General features: G+C 31.7%; 2 protein-coding genes across 3 annotated transcripts in view; one reads left to right on the plus strand and one right to left on the minus strand.

The window, feature by feature from the left end:
* LOC119612105 (ATP-dependent RNA helicase vasa) overlaps positions 1 to 24,444 on the plus strand; it is a 35,959-nt gene that overhangs the window by 3,004 nt on the left and 8,511 nt on the right. For both annotated transcript variants that reach the window (XM_037967837.1, XM_037967836.1), the window contains exons 2-4: positions 17,311 to 17,867; positions 17,935 to 18,103; positions 21,096 to 21,173. In XM_037967837.1, coding sequence (XP_037823765.1) covers positions 17,835 to 17,867; positions 17,935 to 18,103; positions 21,096 to 21,173 — 280 coding nt within the window. In that variant the 5' untranslated portion in view covers positions 17,311 to 17,834. The remainder of the gene's footprint in view (positions 1 to 17,310; positions 17,868 to 17,934; positions 18,104 to 21,095; positions 21,174 to 24,444) is intronic.
* LOC119612106 (plasminogen activator inhibitor 1 RNA-binding protein) lies at positions 3,105 to 12,801 on the minus strand. The gene is made up of 3 exons (XM_037967838.1): positions 11,741 to 12,801; positions 4,395 to 4,664; positions 3,105 to 4,321 (listed from the first exon to the last, which is right to left on the minus strand). The coding sequence occupies exons 1-3, from the start codon at positions 12,348 to 12,350 to the stop codon at positions 3,876 to 3,878; spliced, it is 1,326 nt and encodes a 441-aa protein (XP_037823766.1). The 5' UTR covers positions 12,351 to 12,801; the 3' UTR covers positions 3,105 to 3,875.

A 24,444-nucleotide genomic window follows, 5' to 3' on the forward strand; every position in this document is an offset into this window, starting at 1 on the left:
AAAATTTCGTGTGCTTATTTCTGATGGCGCACACGATATTTTTTAACAAATTGTCAGTCTGTAGTTTAGACTATATTCTAGTACATAATCTCGTCTATATCATAGTCTATACTCTTTATTATATTCTAGTCTATAGCCTAGTCTATAGTCTAGGCTATAGTCTAGTCTATAGTCTAGTCTATAGTCTAAATTCTAGTCTATTGTCTATTCTAGTATGGTCTATGGTGTAGTCTATAGTCTAGACATGGTCTAGTCTGCAGTCTACTCTATAGTCTAGTCTATAGTCTTGTCGATAGTCTAGTATATAGTCTACTCTATAGTCCACTCTATAGTCTTGTCAATAGTTTAGTCTATTGTCTAGTCTATTGTCTAGTCAATAGTCTAGTCTAAATTCTAGTATATTATCTAGTCTATAGTCTGGTCTATAGTCTAGACTTTAGTCTAGTCTAGTCTATAGTCTTGTCTATAGTCTTGTCTATAGTGTTGTCTATTGTCTTGGCTATAGTCAAGTCTATAGTCTTGTATATAGTCTTGTCTATAGTCTAGTCTTTAGTCTACTCTATAGCCTTGTCCATAGTCTAGTCTATAGTTGATTCTATAGTCTAGTCTATGGTCTAATCCATAGTCTGGTCTATGGTCTAGTCTAGTACATAGTCTAGTCATGGTCTAGTCTGCAGTCTACTCTATAGTCTTGTCTATAGTCTAGTTTATAATTTAGTCTATAGTCCTGTCGTAGTCTAGTCTATAGTCTAGTCTATAGTCCCGTTTATAGTCTAGTCTATAGTCCCGTTTATAGTCTAGTCTATAGTCCCGTTTATAGTCTAGTCTATAGTCCCGTTTGTAGTCTTGTCTGTTGTCTTGTCTAGTCTATAATCTAGTCTATAGTCCTGTCTTAGTATAGTCTATAGTCCCGTTTATAGTCTAGTCTATTGTCTTGTCTATAGTCTTGTCTATAGTCTTGTCTACAGTCTTGTCTACAGTCTTGCCTATAGTTTAGTCTACATTCTAGTCTATTGTCTAGTCTATAGTATTGTTTAGTCTATAGTCTTGTCCATAGTCTAGTCTATAGTCGAGTCTATATAGTCTATGGTCTAATCTATAGTCTGGTTAATAATGTAGTCTATAGTCTAGTCACGGTCTAGTCTGCAGTCTACTATATAGCCTTGTCAATAGTCTAGTATATAGTCTACTCTATAGTCTTGTCAATTGTCTAGTTTATTGTCTAGTCAATAGTCTAGTCTAACTTCTAGTCCATTGTCTAGTCTAAAGTCTAGTCTAGTCTATAGTCTGGTCTATAGTCTAGTCTATAGTCTAGTCTATAGTCTAGTCTATAGTCTCGTCTATAGCCTAGTCTATAGTCTAGTCTTTAGTCTAGTATATAGTCTACTCTATAGTCTCGTCTATAGCCTAGTCTATAGTCTAGTCTTTAGTCTAGTCTAGTATATAGTCTACTCTATTATCTTGTTTATAGTATTGTTTATAGTCTTGTCTACAGTCTTGTCTATAGTCTTGCCTACAGTCTAGTCTATTGTCTATAGTCTAGACTATAGCCTTGTCAATAGGGATGTCTATAGTCTACTCTATAGTCTAGTCTATTGTCTAGTCTATTGTCTAGTCTATAGTCTGGTCAACAGTCATGTCTATAGTCTAGACTATAGTCTTGTCAATAGGGATGTCTATAGTCTAATATATAGTCTAGTCTATAGTATCAGCTATTGTCTAGTCTATAGTCTATCCTAAATTCTAGTCTATTGTCTGATCTATAGTCTAGTCTATAACATGGTCTATAGTCTAGTTTGTAGTCTGGTCTCTAATCTAGTTATAGTCTAGTGAACATATGCTGTACCAGCGTTGCAAACTAAAACATCCCTTTTTCTCATTTTTTTTTTGTTTTATCAAATTTTTATTTAAACGATTTTTCAAACATTTTTGTTGTTTCTTTGGGTCAAAATACATTTTGCTTTTTTCTCTCAAAAAAAAAGTTGATCTTTTGTAATATTAAGTGTTTCTTTTTCATGTTGTTGTTATGCATTAATTATAAATTATTATTAATTTTCATGGAGGTTAACTTTTTTCTTTTTTCTGGGACCAGAGGAGGAATATAAATATTTATGAGAAAATGTTGAGGTTTTCTTTTTTTTAATAACTTAACATTTAACTTTTCTTTTTTTTTTTTTTCAATTAAAAAAAAAGTAGTGAGTGTTTTGTTTTTATTATTTCGTTACCACAAAAAAATTTTAAAACAATATTAAAGTAGTTTTATTAAATAATTTTTATGTTTCTTTTTTTTTTTTTGACATAGTTTTATTTTTTCGTTTTTTTTTTAAAGGTTTTCAATAATATTTATTTATTTTTTGATGATTTTTTTTTAAGTTTTTATTATTTTTTTTTTTTTAATTTTTTTTTTTTATATTTTTTTGTTTGTTTTTTTGTTTTAAAACTATATTTTAAGAAAACAAAATCATAAATTATAATCCTCACTTATAAATACCATGTAATTAGTAGTAATATTATATATTGTTATTGTGTTTTTTTTTTGTTGTTTAATGAAGGAAACTTGTTTTGTCGCTGTGGTGAAAGGGGGGGAGGGTCAAGGTTCATTTTATTGATAAGTCTTTTAAGAAATTTTTACGATAGAAGTTTGGGATTAAAAATGTTTTAGCTTGAGTAGTAGAGTTGTAATTTACAACCTTTTGCTTTTGGAAGAAGGATTTGTTTTAAGTTTTTTTTTTTTTCTCTAAAAAAAATTCTTTAAAATCTTTTAATTACTTACTTTTTCTTTTTAAAAAGTTTGGGTTTTTTTGGGGGGACATTTTTATTTTTGTTTTTTAATTTAAAATTTTAAGTTTAATTTAAAATTGTGTGTTACTTGCAAGATTTTCCTTACATTTTTTGTTATTGTTTTATTATTTTTATGGTTTTTTTACTCTAAACTGTTTGTTAATACATTTAAAGACTTGGGTTTTTTCCTTTTTTGTTTTTGTTTTATTAAAACTTTTCTTTTCTTTTTTTTGTTTAATATTCTCTTAAAAATCATGATAAATGATTTTTTATAATGACAAATGTATAAAGTGTGTAAGTGAATTTTCAAATTTTTTTTTTGATGATTAATGCTTAATAATGATAATTGTTTAAACAATTTAATGAAATATTTTGTTTATTTTTTTTTTTTTTGTTTAATGATAGAATATATTAATAACGATTTTTACTAATTATTGGAAAAAAATGTGTCGTTGATTTTTTTTTTTGTAAATTTTCTTGTTGTAATTCTTGTTGCAGTTTAATATTCAAAATTTTGTTCTTTTGTGTTTAACATAAAACAGTCTTGTTTTGACTTGAACTAAATTTGAAAAAAACCAAAATTTTAAAGCAATTGTTTTAAAGTTTTAAAGAATTTAAAAGAAAAATGTTAATAAATCCTTAAATCCTTTATAGCGGCAGTCTTTTTAAAACATTTTCCTTTTTATATTTTCTTAAAACTTTAAAATCTAAACTTTATTTTTGGTTTTTTTTTTAAAAAAGACTTTTTACTTTTGTATATTAAGGATCCAATGTGGTCCAGCTTTTAAAATACAAAATTTTCTTTCTTTTTGAACATAAAACTTAATAAAAATTATAAGAAAAAAATAAAAGGTTTTGTTTATCTTTCTTTCTGCTGGTTGTGTGTGTGTTAAACGGAAGTATTGTTTGTTGTTGTTGTAGGCTAAATTTAAATGACTTTGTTGGTTTTATTTTTTTTTTGTTAAATATTTTGGCTTGAAAATAAAATAAAACTCTTGTTTTTGTTAAAGGTTTAATTATGTTAAGCAACTCCTTACTATTGTTTAGTTGTTATTTGTTAAAGAGTTTTAAATCCCTTTGAATAAAAAAGTGATTTAAGCCAATGTAGGGAATTGACGTTCATCATTAACTTTTGGTGCAGCATTTTGCTTATCACCAAATTGACGTTTACCACCAGCAGCACGATTACCGCCAGCATTATTATTGCCACCACGGTTACCACCCTCAAAACGTGGTTTAGGTGCAGCAGCAGCAGCACCTTCACCACCAGCAGCAGCAGCACCACCAGCAGCTGCACCACCAGCATTATTACGTGGTCCATTACGATTGCCACCACGTCCTCTACCACCAAAACCACCCAAACGACGTCCATCATTGAAATTGAATTGTATATCCAATACACGTTGTTGTCTACCCACACGTTGGGGATACATGGCAGGATCAAATTCTAATTCTTCTTCACTTTCGGTACCCTTCTTTTCCTTGGTAGCTTTGCTATTATTCAATACAATCATTTTCTTCCATTTGGTAGTATCTTCACCTAAGAAACAAACAAAATAAAACCCAAATTTAACCCAACATCCTTATTTTTACTCCCTTTATCATTAACTAACCTTCTCCTGCTTTACGTATATTAAATTGTGGCTTGGCACGTTGTTGTTGTTGAGCTTTCCATTCATCCAATGTCAATTCCTTAACTTCTTCCTCGACTGGAGTTTGTTCTGTGGCTTGTTCATTACCCGATTCTTCATTCTTTTCACCAGCATTAGCGGCATTGCCATTTTCTTCAACATTTTTAGTGTTATTGCCTTCCTCAATGGTATCCTTAACGGAACCCCAGTTGTGAGCGCCAGCGCCTTCACGTTTATCTACAGCTTTAACACCTTAAAAAAAACAAACAAATCAAATTAAAGATCTTTTCGAAAGTGCTAATTATAAACAATTTCTAGGTTAGGTTAAGAAGAGTTTCCCTTCGTAGAGAGTGCAGATCCAAAGTTAAAGAAACAACACACTGTGAACCCCCTCCTTGTTTTCTCTTTTATTGAGCTTTCTTCTTTCTATAGCCTTTGAAATTAATCATATTTTATTTTAAACCACTTCTTGTGATAACCTTTTTGTTGTTGTTTATCAATTTACACAAATAAAACCGTCTATAGATGATGATGAAACCAACCTCTTTCTACTTCTTTTTTATTTATTTTATAAGTGTTAATTATAGGCTAGAGATTAATAATATTGAAATGTTTTAATTTTAAACCGTATTGTCTAACCTTGCGAAATTCTTTACGCTTTTTTGCTTTAAGATTAAAGATAAGAACGTCTGCAGATTACAATTTAATCGGTTTTTATTACGTCTTAAAGATGACAAGAGACTTTTTGGAACTTAAGTATCTGCCGTACTTTCAATCTATATATTTATCAGATATCTATCATATCTATCTCTTTATGTAGCTATCGCTCTATAGGTCTATATCTATCTATCTCTTTATGTAGCTATCGCTCTATAGATCTATATCTATCTATCTATCTATCTATCTATCTATCTATCTATCTATCTATCTATCTATCTATCTATCTATCTATCTATCTATCTATCTATCTATCTATTTCTCTATCTATCTATCTATCTATCTATCTATCTATCTATCTATCTATCTATCTATCTCTATCTATCTATCTATCTATCTATCTATCTATCTATCTATCTATCTATCTATCTATCTATCTATCTATCTATCTATCTATCTATCTATCTATCTATCTATCTATCTATCTATTTATCTATCTATCTATCTATCTATCTATCTATCTATCTATCTATCTATCTATATATCTATATATCTATCTATCTATCTATCTATCTATCTATCTATCTATCTATCTATCTATCTATCTATCTATCTATCTATCTATCTATCTATATATCTATCTATCTCTATCTATCTATCTATCTATCTATCTATCTATCTATCTATCTATCTATCTATCTATCTATCTATCTATCTATCTATCTATCTATCTATCTATCTATCTATCTATCTATCTATCTATCTATCTATCTATCTATCATATCTATCTATCTATCTATCTATCTATCTATCTATCTATCTATCTATCTATCTATCTATCTATCTATCTATCTATCTATCTATCTATCTATCTATCTATCTATCTATCTATCTATCTATCTATCTATCTATCTATTATCTATCTATCTATTTATCTATCTATTTATCTATCTATTTATCTATCTATCTATCTATCTATCTATCTATCTATCTATCTATCTATCTATCTATCTATCTATCTATCTATCTATCTATCTATCTATCTATCTCTCTATCTATCTATCTATCTATCTATCTATCTATCTATCTATCTATCTATCTATATATCTATAGTGTGTTAATGATAATCGATTGATCTTTAAGAAATTTATAATGATCTAAACTGATCTGATGAGTATTTTCAGAGAAGTGAAAATTTTATATATAGAACTAGTAGGGGAAATTTTCGAACAAACGGATTCGATTATACATATTTCATTTTCAAATCGTCTTAGAAACGATCATGGAATGATCTTTTACAAATGTGTGATAATTCAAACTGATCCTTAGTGCGAAACGATTTAACAAAGTCTGTATTCAAAGATGTAAGAGACTTATTGCATATTTAGTTTTCTGATAAGTCTGAATCCTTTTTAGCATACGAATAATTTCATTTCAAACGATCATTGATCGTTTAAAAATTTGATCTTTTGATCTAAACTTATGATCTAAACTGATCCATAAGTTTGAAACCATTAAATAAAGTTTTAATTCAAAGATGTAAAGAATATTTTCAGATAAGGAGAAAACATAGTGTTAGTAACGATCTTGGATTAACCTTTTAGTAATTTTGATGATCTGAAGTGATCTTAAGTGATAAACCATTAAACAAAGTGTCTTAATTTAAAGACGTAAATACTCTTTTCAGTCTTTTTAACATACAGATTCGATAATTTTGGTTTTAAAATGGTGTTAGTAACGATCATTGATTGATCTTTTAGAAATTTATGAATTTGTTTTTTGTTATTAACAGAGAAACGATTTAATGATGAAAAGAGTTCACAAAGAAAGTGAGAAGATCTTGTTAACAACAATCATGGATTAACTTTTTAATCATTTCGATGATCTGATACAAAGATCAAATCGTGTTAGAAACGATCATCGATTCATTTTTTTTAGAAATTATGAAGATCCTAACAGATATTATTTAGTGAGAAACTATTCAAAGATGTAAAGAGAAGTTTTTCCAGAGAAAGAACTAAGAACGTATTGGCAACGATCGTAAATTGACTTCTTAGTCGTTTTGATGATCTGCAGTGATCTTAAATGATAAACAATTAAACAAAGTATCTTAATTTAAATGCGTAATAAAGAGTATTTTCAGTATTTTTAACCTATAGATTCAAAAATGTATTTAATTTTAGAATCGTATTAGAAATGATCATTGATTGATCTTTAGAAATTTTAAATATTCTAACTGATGTTAGAACAATCTTAAGAGAAAGGGAAACTTTCGAAATGCAACCTGTTTAATGAGTTGCAAACGATCATAAATTGATAAATGTGTAAATATTCAAACTGATCTTTTTACAAATATCTGCTGATCTGTCTGAACTGATCTTAAGCCCAAAAGCAACCATATAAGAAATTGATCTTCACTTTTACGACGCAAGATTTTTTAACTTTTAATAAATGATCATTTCCTAGAAATGTGTAAAGAAACAAACTGATCTTTTTAGATATTTCTGCTGATCTGAACTAAAGCTCGGAAGCTTTTTTAACTATTAATAAATGATATTACTTCCCAATATTAACACAAAGGTTGTCCATTCCTGTTATCATTTTCTACAAGCATTTTCTGCTGCTACATTATCTTTATAAATACACATAATAGAGCATTGGAAAATAGCACTGGATATTATAATATATATAAAAAAAAAAAAAACGAAATATAAAAATATTTTAACAAAAACGCCCACATTTTTTCTAAAACTACACACAGTATAAAAGAAAAAATAATAAATATTTTCAAATATACATATAAAACAACATTATGGTGCCAAAAAAGAGGCGCAAACTTTTAAGAAAATTTAAATTTTTCAAATTCCAAAATAAAGAACAAATTGTTTACAAATTTTGCAATCAAATAACGACAAAAACAAACCTACGTTTTATTAATTTGTAAAGGTTAAAAGGCATTAGAAAAGTTGGAGAGAAAACATAGCAAAAAGAAAACATAAAAAAACACGTGATAAAATAAACTTTGAAGAAATGTCATAATAGCTAATTTTGCTTAAGTACATTTCTTAAAAAAAAAACACTTTTTAACACCCCAAATAAGCAAAGTCACTTTCAGTTTTCTTTGTAGGAAGCTATTGAAAGAATGTTAGAAAGAGCAGAGAATGGGAGGTAAGGAGAGACCGACATTAGAAGAAGATGATCAGTTTCTCGCGGCAACAGTTGTAAAGTTTTCTAGTTTAGTTTTTCTAACGCATGTTGTGTGAGTGTTTCACTTTCGTCTTCTTTTAAAACAAGATCTATAAAAATTTCAATTTCAAACTTTTTTAATAGTTTTTCTTCTACTCTACTCTATTCTATTGATCAAGAGAACGACAAAAATAAACCTCAAGAGCAGTGTTGCCAATATTTTTTACACAATTTTCCGTTAAAACATGTCACAATAAACCGCTAAAAACTGTTAGATGTAGGTTTTTGCAAAAACCGCTAGAAAACGTTAAACTTAATCAATAGACCTTAGATTAAACTATAGACTAGACCATAGACTTAACGTTAAACTAGACTATAGACTTGACTCCAGACTAGACTATACTATAGACTAGACCATAGACTTGACTATAGACTATAATATAGGCTAGCCTAGACTATAGACTATTCTATAGACTAGCCTAGACTATAGACTAGACTTTACACTAGACTATAGACTTGACTATAGACTAGCCTAGACTATAGACTAGCCTAGACTATAGACTAGCCTAGACTATAGACTAGCCTAGACTATAGACTAGACTATAGACTAGACTATAGACTAGACTATATAGACTAGACTACTAGACTAGACTATAGACTAGACTCTAGACTAGACTATAGACTAGACTATAGACTAGACTATAGACTAGACTATAGACTAGACTATAAACTAGACTATAGACTAGACTATAGACTAGACTATAGACTAGACTATAGACTAGACTATAGACTAAACTATAGACTAGACTATAGACTAGACTATAGACTAGACTATAGACTAGACTATAGACTAGACTATAGCCTAGACTATAGACTAGACTATAGACTAGACTATAGACTAGACTATAGACTCGACTATAGACTAGACTATAAACTAGACTAGACTATAAACTAGACTAGACTATAGACTAGACTATAGACTAGACTATAGACTAGACTATAGACTAGACTCTAGACTAGACTATAAACTAGACTATAAACTAGACTCTAGACTAGACTATAGACTAGACTATAGACTAGACTATAGACTAGACTATAGACTAGACCATAGACTAGACTATAGACTAGACTATAGACTAGACTATAGACTAGACTATAGACTAGACTATAGACTAGACTATAGACTAGACTATAGACTAGACTATAGACTAGACTATAGACTAGACTATAGACTAGACTATAGACTAGACTATAGACTAGACTATAGACTAGACTATAGACTAGACTATAGACTAGACTATAGACTAGACTATAGACTAGACTATAGACTAGACTATAGTCTAGACTATAGACTAGACTATAGACTAGACTATAGACTAGACTATAGACTAGACTATAGACTAGACTATAGACTAGATTGTACTAGACTATACATTAGACTATAGACTAGACTATACATTATACTATACACTAGACTATAGACTAGACTATACAGTATACTATACAGTAGACTATAGACTAGACTATAGACTAGACTATAGACTTGACTATAGACTAGACTATAGACTAGACTATGGACTAGACTATAGGCTAGACTTAGACTAGACTATAGACTAGACTATAGCAAAGACTATAGACTAGACTATAGACAAGATTATAGACTAGACTATAGAGTGGACTATAGACTAGACCATAGACTAGACTATAGACCAAATTATGGACTCGACTATAAACTAGACTATGGACTAGACTATAGACTAGACTATGGACTAGACTATAGACTAGACTATAGAGTAGACTATAGACTAGACCATAGACTAGACTATAGACCAGACTATAGACTGTACTATAGACTGTACTATAGACTATACTGTAGACTAGACTGTAGACTAGACTATAGACTAGACTATAGACTAGACCATAGACTAGACTATATACTAGACTATATATTAGACTATAGACTAGACCATAGACTAGACTATTGACTAGACTATTGACTAAACTACACATTAGACTATAGGCTGCTACTATAGGCTAGAGTATAGAATAGACTACAGACTAGACTACACATTAGACTATAGGCTATATTATAGACTAGAATAGACTAGACTATAGGCTAGATTATATACTAGACTATACACTAGACTATGCACTAGACTATACACTACACTATAGATTAGACAATCGACTAGACTAAAGACTAGACAATAGACTATATGTTAGACTACATACTAGACTATAGACTAGACTATAGACTAGACTATATACTAGACTATAGACTAGACTATAGACTAGACTATAGACTAGACTATAGACTAGACTATAGACTAGACTATAGACTAGACTATAGACTAGACTATAGACTAGACTATAGACTAGACTAGACTATAGACTAGACTATAGACTAGACTATAGACTAGACTATAGACTAGACTATAGACTAGACTATAGACTAGACTATAGACTAGACTATAGACTAGACTATAGACTAGACTATAGATTAGACTATAGACTAGACTATAGACTAGACTATAGACTAGACTATACTCTAGACTATAGACTAGACTATAGACTAGACTATGGACTAGACTATAGACTAGACTATAGACTAGACTATAGACTAGACTATACACTTCACCATAGACTATACTATACACTTCACCATAGACTAGACTATACACTTCACCATATACTAGACCATACACTGGACTGTAGACTACACTATACATCAGATTTGACGGGTAAATCGTCAAATTTGCAACACTGCTCAAGAGAGTGTTTTAATAAAAAAAGATCGAGAGAGAGTAAATGTTTTTGTTAAACTATTTTTAAAACACATGTATTAAATACGTTTATATTATTGGACTCTGACGGTGACTATGTGTATATTCTTGTCTTCTTCTAGTTAAAATTATATTTGCCGATCACATTTTTTTAAAATTTTTTCTTTTAATTTGAAATAAATTATGAATAGACAAATAATAAATAGAATATTTTTGACAATATTTATACTAGATTCTTAATAGATAGAAGTTATTTCTATACTTTTTATTGCCTCCCGCGCATTGAAAGCCTTTTGAAATGGGTTGTTGGTTCTGTTCTGTTGGGAGTAGAGGGGACAGGGTTGTATGTTAAATATTGCGTCTCTATAGTGATCATACAGCATGTTATTAACCCCACTTCTTGAGGTTTTTTATTTATTTTTGCTTTTTAGCTATTGTTGTTGTTGCTTTTCTTATCTTCTTCACTTGAAAATAAGTACTAGGACCATATGTTTTTGTGCGTTTCGATTTTAAGGTTTTGTTAAAGGTTTTTTGATTAAATTCAACTTTTATAAAAATTATTTTAAAAGCATAAAAACAAAACTACAACTAAAACCCCTTTAAAATTTCAACTTTAGGAGAATTTAACTAATTATTGTGACTTTGTTAGCATGAGGTGTTGTTCTCTTGTCTTTTAACATTAACCATAACTGAACTACTTACCAGTTTTATCAGAACCCGATTGACGATCAAATTCACGTTTACGATTACCGCCTTCGAAATTACGATTGCGTGGTGGACGATCAGCACGATCACCACCTCTGAAAGGGGGACGTTCACCGGCAGCAGCTGAACCTGCACCTCCTCCAACTTGACCAGTATCACGTGCATTACGACGGTTATTGCGTTGTTCACGTGTTTCACCATTCTGTTGTCTAAAGTTGACATTACGTTGTTGCCCTTGACCACCTTCACGTGTCTCACCGTTATTGCGTTTACGATTGGCGCCACCAGCAGCACCACCAGCAGCAGCAGCCCCACCTTGTTTATTGAATCTATCAGCAGCACCTGCTGCCACGGTTTTCTTATTATCATTCTTGTTCAAGGGTTTATTTTCCTTTTCAGCCTGATTGGTTTTCTTCACTTGATTAGTGTTGGCTGGTTTGTTCGTTGTCTTGGCACCATTGGCGGCGGCTCCAGTTGCGCCCGCAGCGCCACCAGCAGCAGCAGTCTTAACCTGCTTTTTCTTCTTGGCAACAATATTATCTAATGGATCACTAATATCATCGTCCATGAACAAAAGTTCATAACGATTTTTCCCAGCTGAATCCATTATTTTGTTTTTGAAAAATTTATTTTTTATTTATTTCTTTTTATTTTTTTTTTATTGAATTGTTAATTCACTCCTCTATAAAAATTTTTTCCTTCTGTATTGTAAAGTTTTGCACCCAAAATCTTTTAGCGGACTGCAATATATTTAATGTTAACCTTAATTTTGGTATTTTATTTTTTGCGTTCTTCTTCTGCACACACACACACACACACACTCTCTCAGTCAAGTCTTTTTAAATCTTAGAACACATGCCCATCATTGAAAAAAAGCATGGTATACACATATCAAATACGAATATGGATGGATGGCATAGAGTTGGATGGATGTGGATGGTTGATTGGACGATTGGAATAATAGGAGGAATTGAACAATATGATGATAAAAGAGTATAAATACAAATAAAATGTACAATAATCTCTGGCGCTGTGTATAGTATATTTTCGTACTATGAGTATGTATTGAAAATTTCTCTCTTTTTCTATTTTTCGCTGTGTGTTTTTCTCTATAGTCAGTACCCCCACTTTGACAGTTGGACTTATTTTCTATATTATTCTTTGTTTTATGTTTCCATGTATACGAAATATAAATATACTACTTGGAAAACAACCATGTTTCTTTAGCTTTTTGGGGGGGGCTGGCGCTGTTGTCTCTCTGTAGCGCTGTGTTTCCTAAGCATTTCAAGTAAAAACATCCACTAAATGTTTTCCTAGAGCTGTGTTTAGTTGGCATTATATTGAAGCAAATTGTTATTCTAATTGGTTTTAAATAATATAAATCAATGGAAGAATCTTCCAACAAGATTCTCTAAAAAACTGATAAAATTTAATTAGAAATTAATATCTTTGCCATGATAAAAGTCATCAGAATCTAATGATCTTTTCCATAGAAAAAGTCATCAGAATCTAATGATCTTTTCCATTGAAAAAGTGATCAGAATCTGGATGATCTTTACCATGGAAAAAGTCATCAGAATCTGATGATCTTTTCCATAGAGAAAGTCATACGAATCTGTTGATATTTCCCATAGAAAAAGCCATCAGAATCTGATATTTTCCAAATCTGAATTTGGTGATCATTTCCATAGAAAAAGCCATCAAAATCTGATGATCTTTGGCATAGAAAAAGTCTTCGGAATCTGATGATCTTTGCTATAGAAAAAGTCTTCGGAATATGATGATTTTTGCTATAGAAAAAGTCTTCGGAATATGATGATCTTTTCTATAAAATAGTCATCGGAATCTGATGATCTTTTCCATAGAAAAAGTCATCGGAATCTGATGATATTTTCCATAGAAAAAGTCTTCGGAATCTGATGATCGTTTCTATAAAAAAGTCATCAGAATCTGATGATATTTTCCAAAGAAAAAGTAATCAGAATTTGGTGATCTTTTCCATAAAAAAGCCATCAGAATCTGGTGATCTTTTCCATAGAAAAAGCAATCAGAACTTGATGATCTTTTTTTGCCATAGAAAAAGTCATGAGAATCTGATGATCTTTTCTATAGAAAAAAGTCTTCGGAATATGATGATCTTTTCTATAAAAAAGTCATCGGAATCTGATGATCTTTTCCATAGAAATGGTCATCGGAATCTAATGATCTTTTACATAAAAAAGTCATCAGAATCTGAAATTTTTCCATAAATATGTCATCAGAATCTGATGATCGTTGTTATTGAAAATTACATCAGAATCTGATGAAAAAGTCATCAGAATCTGAAACCTCGACAGAGTCTGAAAAGGTTTTCTAGCGAAAAGATTATCAGACTTTAATGATTTTTAATAGAAAAAAAGATCATTAGATTCTAATGACTTTTTCAAGAGAAGGATCATCACACTTTGATGTGTTCTTATACGGAAAACTTATTTGGATTCTGTACTTCTTCTTTCGAAAATATCGTTAGAAAGGATCTACAGATCCAAATGATTCTGAAGACTTATTCTATGGAAAAGATTATAAGATTATGATAATTTTTCCTATAAAAAATACAATTTTTTATGAAAAAGATCATCAGATTTTGATGACTTTGTATATAGTGTAGTTTATAGTCTAGTCTATACTCTAGCCTATAGTCTAATCTATAATCTAAAGTTTTGTCTATAGTTTAGTCCATAGTCTAGTACAGTCTAGTCTAGTTTATAGTATAGTTTATAGTCTAGTTTATAGTATGTATAGTTTATAGTCTAGTTTTAGTATGTATAGTTTATAGTCTAGTCTATAGTCTAGTCTAAAGTCTATTCTAGTATAGTCTATAGTCTGGTATAGTCTATATTCTAGTATAGTCTATAGTCTAGTATAGCCTATAGTCCTGTCTATAGTCTAGTCTATAGTCTAGTCTATAGTTTAGTCTATAGTCTAGTCTATAGTCTAGTCTATGGTCTAGTCTGTAGTATAGTCTTGTCTATATTCTGATCAATAGTCTAATCTAGTATATATTCTAGTCTGTAGTCTAGTCTATAGTCTAGTCTATAGTCTAGTCCATAGTCTAGTCTATAGTCTAGTCTATAGTCTAGTCTATAGTCTAGTCTATAGTCTAGTCCATAGTCTAGTCCATAGTCTAGTCTATAGTCTAGTCTATAGTCTAGTCTATAGTCTAGTCTATAGTCTAGTCTATAGTCTAGTCTATCGTCTAGTCTATAGTCTAGTCTATAGTCTAGTCTATAGTCTAGTCTATAGTCTAGTCTATAGTCTAGTCTATAGTCTAGTCTATAGTCTAGTCTATAGTGTAGTCTATAGTCTAGTCTATAGTCTCGTCTATAGTCTAGTCTGTAGTCTAGTCTATAGTCTAGTCTATAGTCTAGTCTATAGTCTAGTCTATAGTCTAGTCTATAGTCTAGTCTATAGTCTAGTCTATAGTCTAGTCTATAGTCTAGTCTATAGTCTAGTCTATAGTCTAGTCTATAGTCTAGTCTATAGTCTAGTCTATAGTCTAGTCTATAGTCTAGTCTATAGTCTAGTCTATAGTCTAGTCTATAGTCTAGTCTATAGTCTATCTATAGTCTAGTCTATAGTCTAGTCTATAGTCTAGTCTATAGTCTAGTCTATAGTCTAGTCTAGAGTCTAGTCTATCTCTAGAGTCTATAGTCTAGTCTATAGTCTAGTCTATAGTCTAGTCTATAGTCTAGTCTATAGTCTAGTCTATAGTCTAGTCTATAGTAGTCTATAGTCTAGTCTATAGTCTAGTCTATAGTCTAGTCTATAGTCTAGTCTATAGTCTAGTCTATAGTCTAGTCTATAGTCTAGTCTATAGTCTAGTCTATAGTCTAGTCTATAGTCTAGTCTATAGTCTAGTTCTATAGTCTAGTCTATAGTCTAGTCTATAGTCTAGTCTATAGTCTAGTCTATAGTCTAGTCTATAGTCTAGTCTATAGTCTAGTCTATAGTCTAGTCTATAGTCTAGTCTATAGTCTAGTGTATAGTCTAGTCTATGGTCTAGTTATAGTCTAGTCTATAGTCTAGTGTATAGTCTAGTCCATAGTCTAGTCTATAGTCTAGTCTATAGTCTAGTCTATAGTCTAGTCTAGTCTATAGTCTAGTCTATAGTCTAGTCTATAGTCTAGTCTATAGTCTAGTCTATAGTCTAGTCTATAGTCTAGTCTATAGTCTAGTCTATAGTCTAGTCTATAGTCTAGTCTATAGTCTAGTCTATAGTCTAGTCTATAGTCTAGTCTATAGTCTAGTCTATAGTCTAGTCTATAGTCTAGTCTATAGTCTAGTCTATAGTCTAGTCTATAGTCTAGTCTATAGTCTAGTCTATAGTCTAGTCTATAGTCTAGTCTATAGTCTAGTCTATAGTCTAGTCTATAGTCTAGTCTATAGTCTAGTCTATAGTCTAGTCTATAGTCTAGTCTAGTCTAGTCTATAGTCTAGTCTATAGTCTAGTCTATAGTCTAGTCTATAGTCTAGTCTATAGTCTAGTCTATAGTCTAGTCTATAGTCTAGTCTATAGTCTAGTCTATAGTCTAGTGTATAGTCTAGTCCATAGTCTAGTCTATAGTCTAGTCTATAGTCTAGTCTATAGTCTAGTCTATAGTCTAGTCTACAGTCTAGTCTATAGTCTAGTCTATAGTCTAGTGTATAGTCTAGTCTATGGTCTAGTCTATTGTGTAGTCTATAGTCTAGTCTATAGTCTAGACTATAGTCTAGTCTATAGTCTTGTCTATAGTCTTGTCTTTAGTCTAGTCTATAGTCTAGTCTATAGTCGAGTCCATAGTCTAGTCAAGTCTAAATTCTAGGCTATAGTGTGGTCAAGTCTAAAGTTTAGTCTATAGCCTGGTCTATAGTCTAGTCTAGTCTAGTCTAGTCTATTTTGTGGTCTAGTCTATAGCATAGTATATAGTCGAGGACTCTGATCTCTCATATTTCAGGATCTGAAATCTAATGATTCAAGGACTAGGCGGGGTCCTTAAACCTCTATCTTATTCTATTGTTTATTTTGAGTGCAATAAAGCTCCTACCACCAAACTGTTTACAAATAATCTTCAATTCCTAAAAATGTTTGCATTCAAAATATTTCAAATATCTGCTACCACCCCACTACCTGTTTAATTAACAATAAACATTTTAAAACTGAAATTATTTTCGAGGACATTCTTTAAAACCTTTTTCTTCTACCCTGAACCATAACAAAAGGGTAATTCCTATTGCCTTTTTTAATAACATGACAGCAAATGTCAAACATGTGTGAACCAAACCTTGGTTTATTTTTAAAATTTCCTTTGTTTTCGCTTTTATTATTACGAATGACAGTAACATAACGTAATATGAAAAAATAAATAAACATTCATATTTGCGGCTTCTTAAACAATTTTCGAACTAAAATTACTTTAGTTAATTTTGCAATTTTAATGAACACACACATATCATACAAAATAAAACGCAAACTGACATTTAAAATAATCTACAAATAAACATGGCTTCATATAGACAATCAAATAATGTTCCACAAATTTCTACTTTAGTTTTTGAAAATTCTTCGATAGAAAACTCCAAGCCGCAACAGCAAAGGAAATCTGTAGAAGATAAAAAACCTGCAACTAAAGTACGCAAATTACCAGCAGTTATAAGAGCGGCTAGAGCAGCTAAAGAAAACTCTAAGCAGCAGGAGAATTCCTCTAGTGAAGTTGAGAAACTTGACAACAAACCTAGCACAACACGTAATTTGCCAGCAAAGACAGAAAATTCTACGAAAGAGGACACTAAACCCAAGCAACAGCAGTTGCAGCATAACATTACTGTTGAAGATAAAATTCCCAAAGGAAAGTCTAAAACCGAACAGCAACAGCAGCAGCAGAACTGTTCTAGTGCTAAAGATAAAAAGCCTGAACCTAAAGCAAACACAAATCGAAGATTACCAGCAGCTTTAAAAGCAACAAAATCTGCAAATACAACAACACAACGTTCCCAAGTATATAAAAAGCCTTCAGTAGCAAAATACAAAGTTAAATCATCAGGAAATACCAGAAAACAAGATCCATTTAACAAAATGTCTGATTGGGGTGATGAAGAGACTACCGAAGTAAGTGAAATTCTGTACAATAGAATGTTAGGATTCAAAATTATTAAATCATTTTTTTATTTCTAAGGTAATTGGTAAAGGATTTGGCAACAATAATGACAACTACAAGTCCAACCATGATGATGACTATCAAAATGAAGACGATGAAAACAATAATGATGATGGTGGTTATAAGAAACGTTTCAATGGCGGTGGTGGTGGCGGCCGAGGACGTAATGGAGGCGGTCGAGGAGGAGGTAAGTTTAATTTGTTATAATTTTTAAAGCTGAGTAATATGGAGAAATGTTAAGTTTATGATCTGTTAGCGAATATATTTCTACAATGAAGTATACATTAAGTGGTACTTCCCCTTTTTAGAATGTTTTATCACTTTGGCCTTTGTTTTTTCTTGTTACAAAGTAAACAGCTGTTATGCTGAAAAGAAACTTCAAAGTGTATCGATTAGTATAGGGTGGTATTGACAATTTCAAAAGACCATGTTTAAAGCATTATCAGTAAAATTGTATTTAGCTTTAGATTTTAAAAATATTTGCAAAACCATAGTTTTATAAGAAGATATTTATATCTATGAATAATTGTTTATTTATATAAAACCTAAAACAAGTGGCAAACGATATTTTTGTCTTTGTTGAGTTCAAAATATAATTGAACTCTAGATTGAAAGTTATATGTAGATAGATAGATAGATAGATAGACAGACAGACTATAGACTAGACCAACGGTTCCCAAAAGGGGGTCCGCGGACCCCTAGTGGTCCGTAGCAAAATCCTAGGGGGTCCGCGAAGACGAACGAAAAAAAAATCATGAATAAAAAATATTCTCTATATGTTAGAAAATATTAAAAATATCTCCAAATTTTTCATAAATACTAAAATGCACAATTTTTATTCAATAATCCCAGATTTGTTGGTGACTTTTTGAATTTTATTGTTTCGGTCGTTTATCAGTATGAAGCTAGGCCCTACAAATCTATTGTTTCACATTTATAAAGTAAAGTATTACGTGATTTGTAATTTTTATAAATGTATATGTATCGAAATTAAATACTGATACTGGAATCCCGGAATATGAAGTTAGGACACATTTCATAATATTTTTTTTAAATTGTAAGCAAAAGTGTTAATCTAGTTAATTTTAAATATAAATATTCCATTCCGACGTGATACACAGTTCATTTTGCTGTCCAATATTATTAAATCAACATCAGAAAATTCATAGCGTTTTGCGTAAATAGTCAAAACCACGCGCTAAAATAATTCGTAGGTTTTTTTAAATTCAAATTTAAGATCCAAATTCACAATACATTCGCGAAAAGTTCAGGTCAAATTTTATGTGGGTAACGCATTCCGCAACAACATCGAAGAAGTCTAACTTTCACATATTTTCCCGAAAACTTAGCTTACATACTCAGCTCACTCCTATGCAATCGCAAAAAAATTTAGAAACATGACTCTTTCAGACATGTCGACAATACTTGATAAAGAAACCTTTTCGCTACCTTGACGAGAAATGAACATGAAAGCTCTCACGATCATAAAATTAAACATCATGTTAGAAGTCATTCTATATTTAAAACCATGCAATTGAAAACATCTCCGCAATACTAATTATTCTCAATGTACGGGAATATTTTATAGGGTTTATGGACCAGGACTAAGACAATTTTCGGATGAACAATTATTTATAACAATAAGATATCAAAATATGTATGGGGGTCCGTGAAGTTAAATAAGTTCCTCAAGGGGTCCGCGAAGTAAAAAACGGTGGGAACCGCTGGACTAGACTATAGACTAGACTATAGACTAGACTATAGACTAGACTATATACTAGACTATAGACTAGACTAGACTATAGACTAGACTAGACTATAGACTTGACTATAGACTAGACTAGACTATATACTAGACTAGACTATATACTAGACTATAGACTAGACTATATACTAGACTATATACTAGACTATAGACTAGACTATAGACTAGACTATAGACTAGACTGTAGACTAGACTATAGACTAGACTATAGACTAAACTACAGACTAGACTATAGACTAGACTATAGACTAGACTATAGACTAGACTATAGACTAGACTATAGACTAGACTATAGACTAGACTATAGACTAGACTATAGACTAGACTATAGACTAGACTATAGACTAGACTAGACTATAGACTAGACTATAGACTGGACTATAGACTAGATTATAGACTAGACTATAGACTAGACTATAGACTAGACTATAGACTAGACTATAGACTAGACTATAGACTAAACTACAGACTAGACTATAGACTAGACTATAGACTAGACTTTAGACTAGACTATAGACTAGACTATAGACTAGACTATAGACTAGACTATAGACTAGACTATAGACTAGACTAGAGACTAGACTATAGACTAGATTATAGACTAGACTATAGACTAGACTATAGACTAGACTGCAGACTAGACTATAGACTAGACTATAGACTAGACTATAGACTAGACTATAGACTAGACTATAGACTAGACTATAGACTAGACTAGAGACTAGACTATAGACTAGATTATAGACTAGATTATAGACTAGACTATAGACTATACTATAGACTAAACTACAGACTAGACTATAGACTAGACTATAGACTAGACTATAGACTAGACTATAGACTAGACTATAGACTAGACTATAGACTAGACTATAGACTAGACTATAGACTAGACTATAGACTAGACTATAGACTAGACTATAGACTAGACTATAGAACTAGACTATAGACTAGACTATAGACTAGACTATAGACTAGACTATAGACTAGACTATACACTAGACTATAGACTAGACTATATACTAGACTATAGACTAGACTATAGACTAGACTATAGACTAGTCTATAGACTAGACTATAGACTAGACTATAGACTAGACTATAGACTAGACTATAGACTAGACTATAGACTAGACTATAGCCTTGACTATAGCCTAGACTATAGACTAGACTATAGACTAGACTAGACTATAGACTGGACCATAGACTAGACTATAGACTAGACTACAGACTAGACTTCAGACTAGACTAGTCTAGTCTATAGACTAGACTATAGACCAGACTATAGACTAGACTATCGACTAGACTATAGACTCTACTAGAGTCTCTAGTCTAGTCTTTTGTCTAGCTTTTAATTTTATGTGAAATTGCAATTATTGTACCATACTAATTCTGTTCTAATTCTAATTTCCAGGTCGCAATGGAGGAAATGGTTTTAACCGATATAACAGAGACAACGATGGCAATGATGACAATGACGGAGAAAACAATGGTAAGTGATTTTTCCTATTTAAAACCTTACAAAAAATGTACTCTCTTATGCATGCAAACATCATTATTGTTATTGTCATAATGCTATAAAACATTTATAGTTATTAACTCGTTAGTGATTGGTTTTTTGGATATTGTGTCTTCTTTTTTTCTTCTCTCTGGTCTATTTTCATTATGTTTTATGTGCTGTGTATTTGTCATTTTCAAACAAACGTTATATTTTAGCTCATTTATCATCTAATCATGAGCCATATAAAAATCCTATATTTACATTAATACCTAAAGATTTTCAACAAGAAACTTTACACTGCTTTATGCAGAATATGTCAGAATTATTACGTAAAGCAAATCTGTTACAAAAATATACTTTAATCAAATACTTAATGGAGGCCTATGAAAGAGTACTTAATAAAACGCTAGAACGAAAACAACAAAAACTTAAAGCGACACTTAAAAAAACTCGTACAAAAGATCGAAATGTAGCACAGATGACAAGAGTTTTAGCTGAAGATCTAGAACCAACAGCTGTACGATCAGCTAATGAGGAGTTTGGTGAAGTGGAAAATGGAAATTTACCAGAAATTTACTCTCCACAAAGTGATAATATAGATTTAATGGACATTTTCCAAAAAGATTTGCAAAACTATTTAAATTTAGATCAATCCTTTGCAATGCAGGATAGTATGCATGATTTCCAAGATACTATAACCTTATTAACACCACCACCACTTCCACCGCAAATGCCAATCATGAATATTTCCGATTTATTTGAAAATGAACCGTTAAGTAGTTCAGATGATTTACAACTGCCTTTATTAAGGATTCAACCAGGTCAACAAGATCAACAATTTACTGCTCTCTCTTCAACTGAAGCAACCCAGAGGGATATAAACCAACGTCGAAATGAAAGGCTACAACAAGATTTACAAAGACAAACTCTAACACCACGAAATTCTGCAAGTTCACGTTACAATTTAAGATCACAAACTTCCTCAACAACTCCGCGTGTTCAAGATCCTATAACGACAACAACCTCAAGATCACGAACAAGACCACCACGCACTTTTATAACCGAAGAAGAATATAGTTTACGCTTTCGTTTACCTCGCAGAACATGTTTAGAAATTAGAGAATTGCCTCATGCAAGATATAACATTGAAACCTCAACATTTTCCTATTTTCCCATGGATATGTCATTAATTGAAGAGGAATATTTTCTGTCTGGCGATCAATTACAAGCAGTTAATACTCTTGTACCAACACAACTACCTCAACTAACCACATCGGGTTTGGGAGCAACTACTACTACCACTATGGGTGGTGATAATTTTTCTAGTTTAAACGTTGTACGTCAGGCTCCTTCTTCCATGATGGAACTGTCTTCATTTGGTAGACCTTTACCGCCAGCTGCTGTATCACGTATTGCCGAAGAGGAACATAGTCGTGCTATACCTCAAGAAATGTCACCAGGCATGGAAGCAGTTGCTGCTAATGTGAGCATTGATTCTGGTTCATCTTTAGCAGCCATCGCTGCAGCAGCAACGTCGGGGTATTGTCTTCACTTTGCATTTTTTACGCTCTTGGATAAAAACAAGTTTAAGTGACGTTTAAAATATTGGTCCTACCCCCACTTTGAAGTAGACCTTTATATGTAGAAATTTTGAAGATACTTTAATTGATTTTCCGTCCCCTCATGCTCTACAACATCTAAGTCCGCTCTTACAGAACTAGAACAGAGCTAGAACTGAACTAGAACAGAACGAGAACAGAACTAGAACAGAACTAGAACAGAACTAGAACAGAACTAGAACAGAACTAGAACAGAATTAGAACAGAACTAGAACAGAACTAGAACAGAAACAGAACTAGGACAGAACTAGAACAGAACTAGAACAGAACTAGATCAGAACAAGATCAGAACTAGAACAGAACTAGAACAGAACTAGAACAAAACTAGAACAGAACTAGAACAGAACTAGAACAGAACTAGAACAGAACTAGAACAGAACTAGAACAGAACTAGAACAGAACTAGAACAGAACTAGAACAGAACTAGAACAGAACTAGAACAGAACTAGAACAGAACTAGAACAGAACTAGAACAGAACTAGAACAGAACTAGAACAGAACTAGAACAGAACTAGAACAGAACTAGAACAGAACAGAACTAGAACAGAACAGAACAGAACAGAACAGAACAGAACAGAACTAGAACAGAACAGAACTAGAACAGAACTAGAACAGAACTAGAACAGAACTAGAACAGAACTAGAACAGAACTAGAACAGAACTAGAACAGAACTAGAACAGAACTAGAACAGAACTAGAACAGAACTAGAACAGAACTAGAACAGAACTAGAACAGAACTAGAACAGAACTAGAACAGAACTAGAACAGAACTAGAACAGAACTAGAACAGAACTAGAACAGAACTAGAACATAACTAGAACAGAACTAGAACAGAACTAGAACAGAACTAGAACAGAACTAGAACAGAACTAGAACAGAACTAGAACAGAACTAGAACAGAACTAGAACAGAACTATAACAGAACTAGAACATAACTAGAACAGAACTAGAACAGAACTAGATCAGAACTAGAACAGAACTAGAACAGAACTAGAACAGAACTAGAACAGAACTAGAACAGAACTAGAACAGAACTAGAACAGAACTAGAACAGAACTAGAACAGAACCAGAACAGAACTAGAACTGAACTAGAACAGAACTAGAACAGAACTAGAACAGAACCAGAACAGAACTAGAACTGAACTAGAACAGAACTAGACCAAAATTAGAACAGAACTAGTAAAGAACTGGAACAGAACTAGAACAGTACTAGAACAGAACTAGAACAGAACAAGAACAGAACTAGAACAGAACAGAACAGAACTAGAACAGAACTAGAACAGAACTAGAAGAACAGAACAGAACTAGAACAGAACTAGAACAGAACTAGAACAGAACACAGAACAGAACAGAACAGAACAGAACTAGAACAGAACTAGAACAGAACTAGAACAGAACTAGAACAGAACTAGAACAGAACTAGAACAGAACAGAACTAGAACAGAACTAGAACAGAAGAACAGAACTAGAACAGAACAGAACAGAACTAGAACAGAACTAGAACAGAACTAGAACAGAACTAGAACAGAACTAGAACAGAACTAGAACAGAACTAGAACAGAACTAGAACAGAACTAGAACAGAACTAGAACAGAACTAGAATAGAACAGAACAGAACTAGAACAGAACTAGAACAGAACT

This window comes from Lucilia sericata, unplaced genomic scaffold, assembly GCF_015586225.1.
Source record: "Lucilia sericata isolate MDLA Ls3-8-SP2 unplaced genomic scaffold, ASM1558622v1 Contig001601F_arrow, whole genome shotgun sequence".
NCBI lineage: Eukaryota > Metazoa > Arthropoda > Insecta > Diptera > Calliphoridae > Lucilia > Lucilia sericata.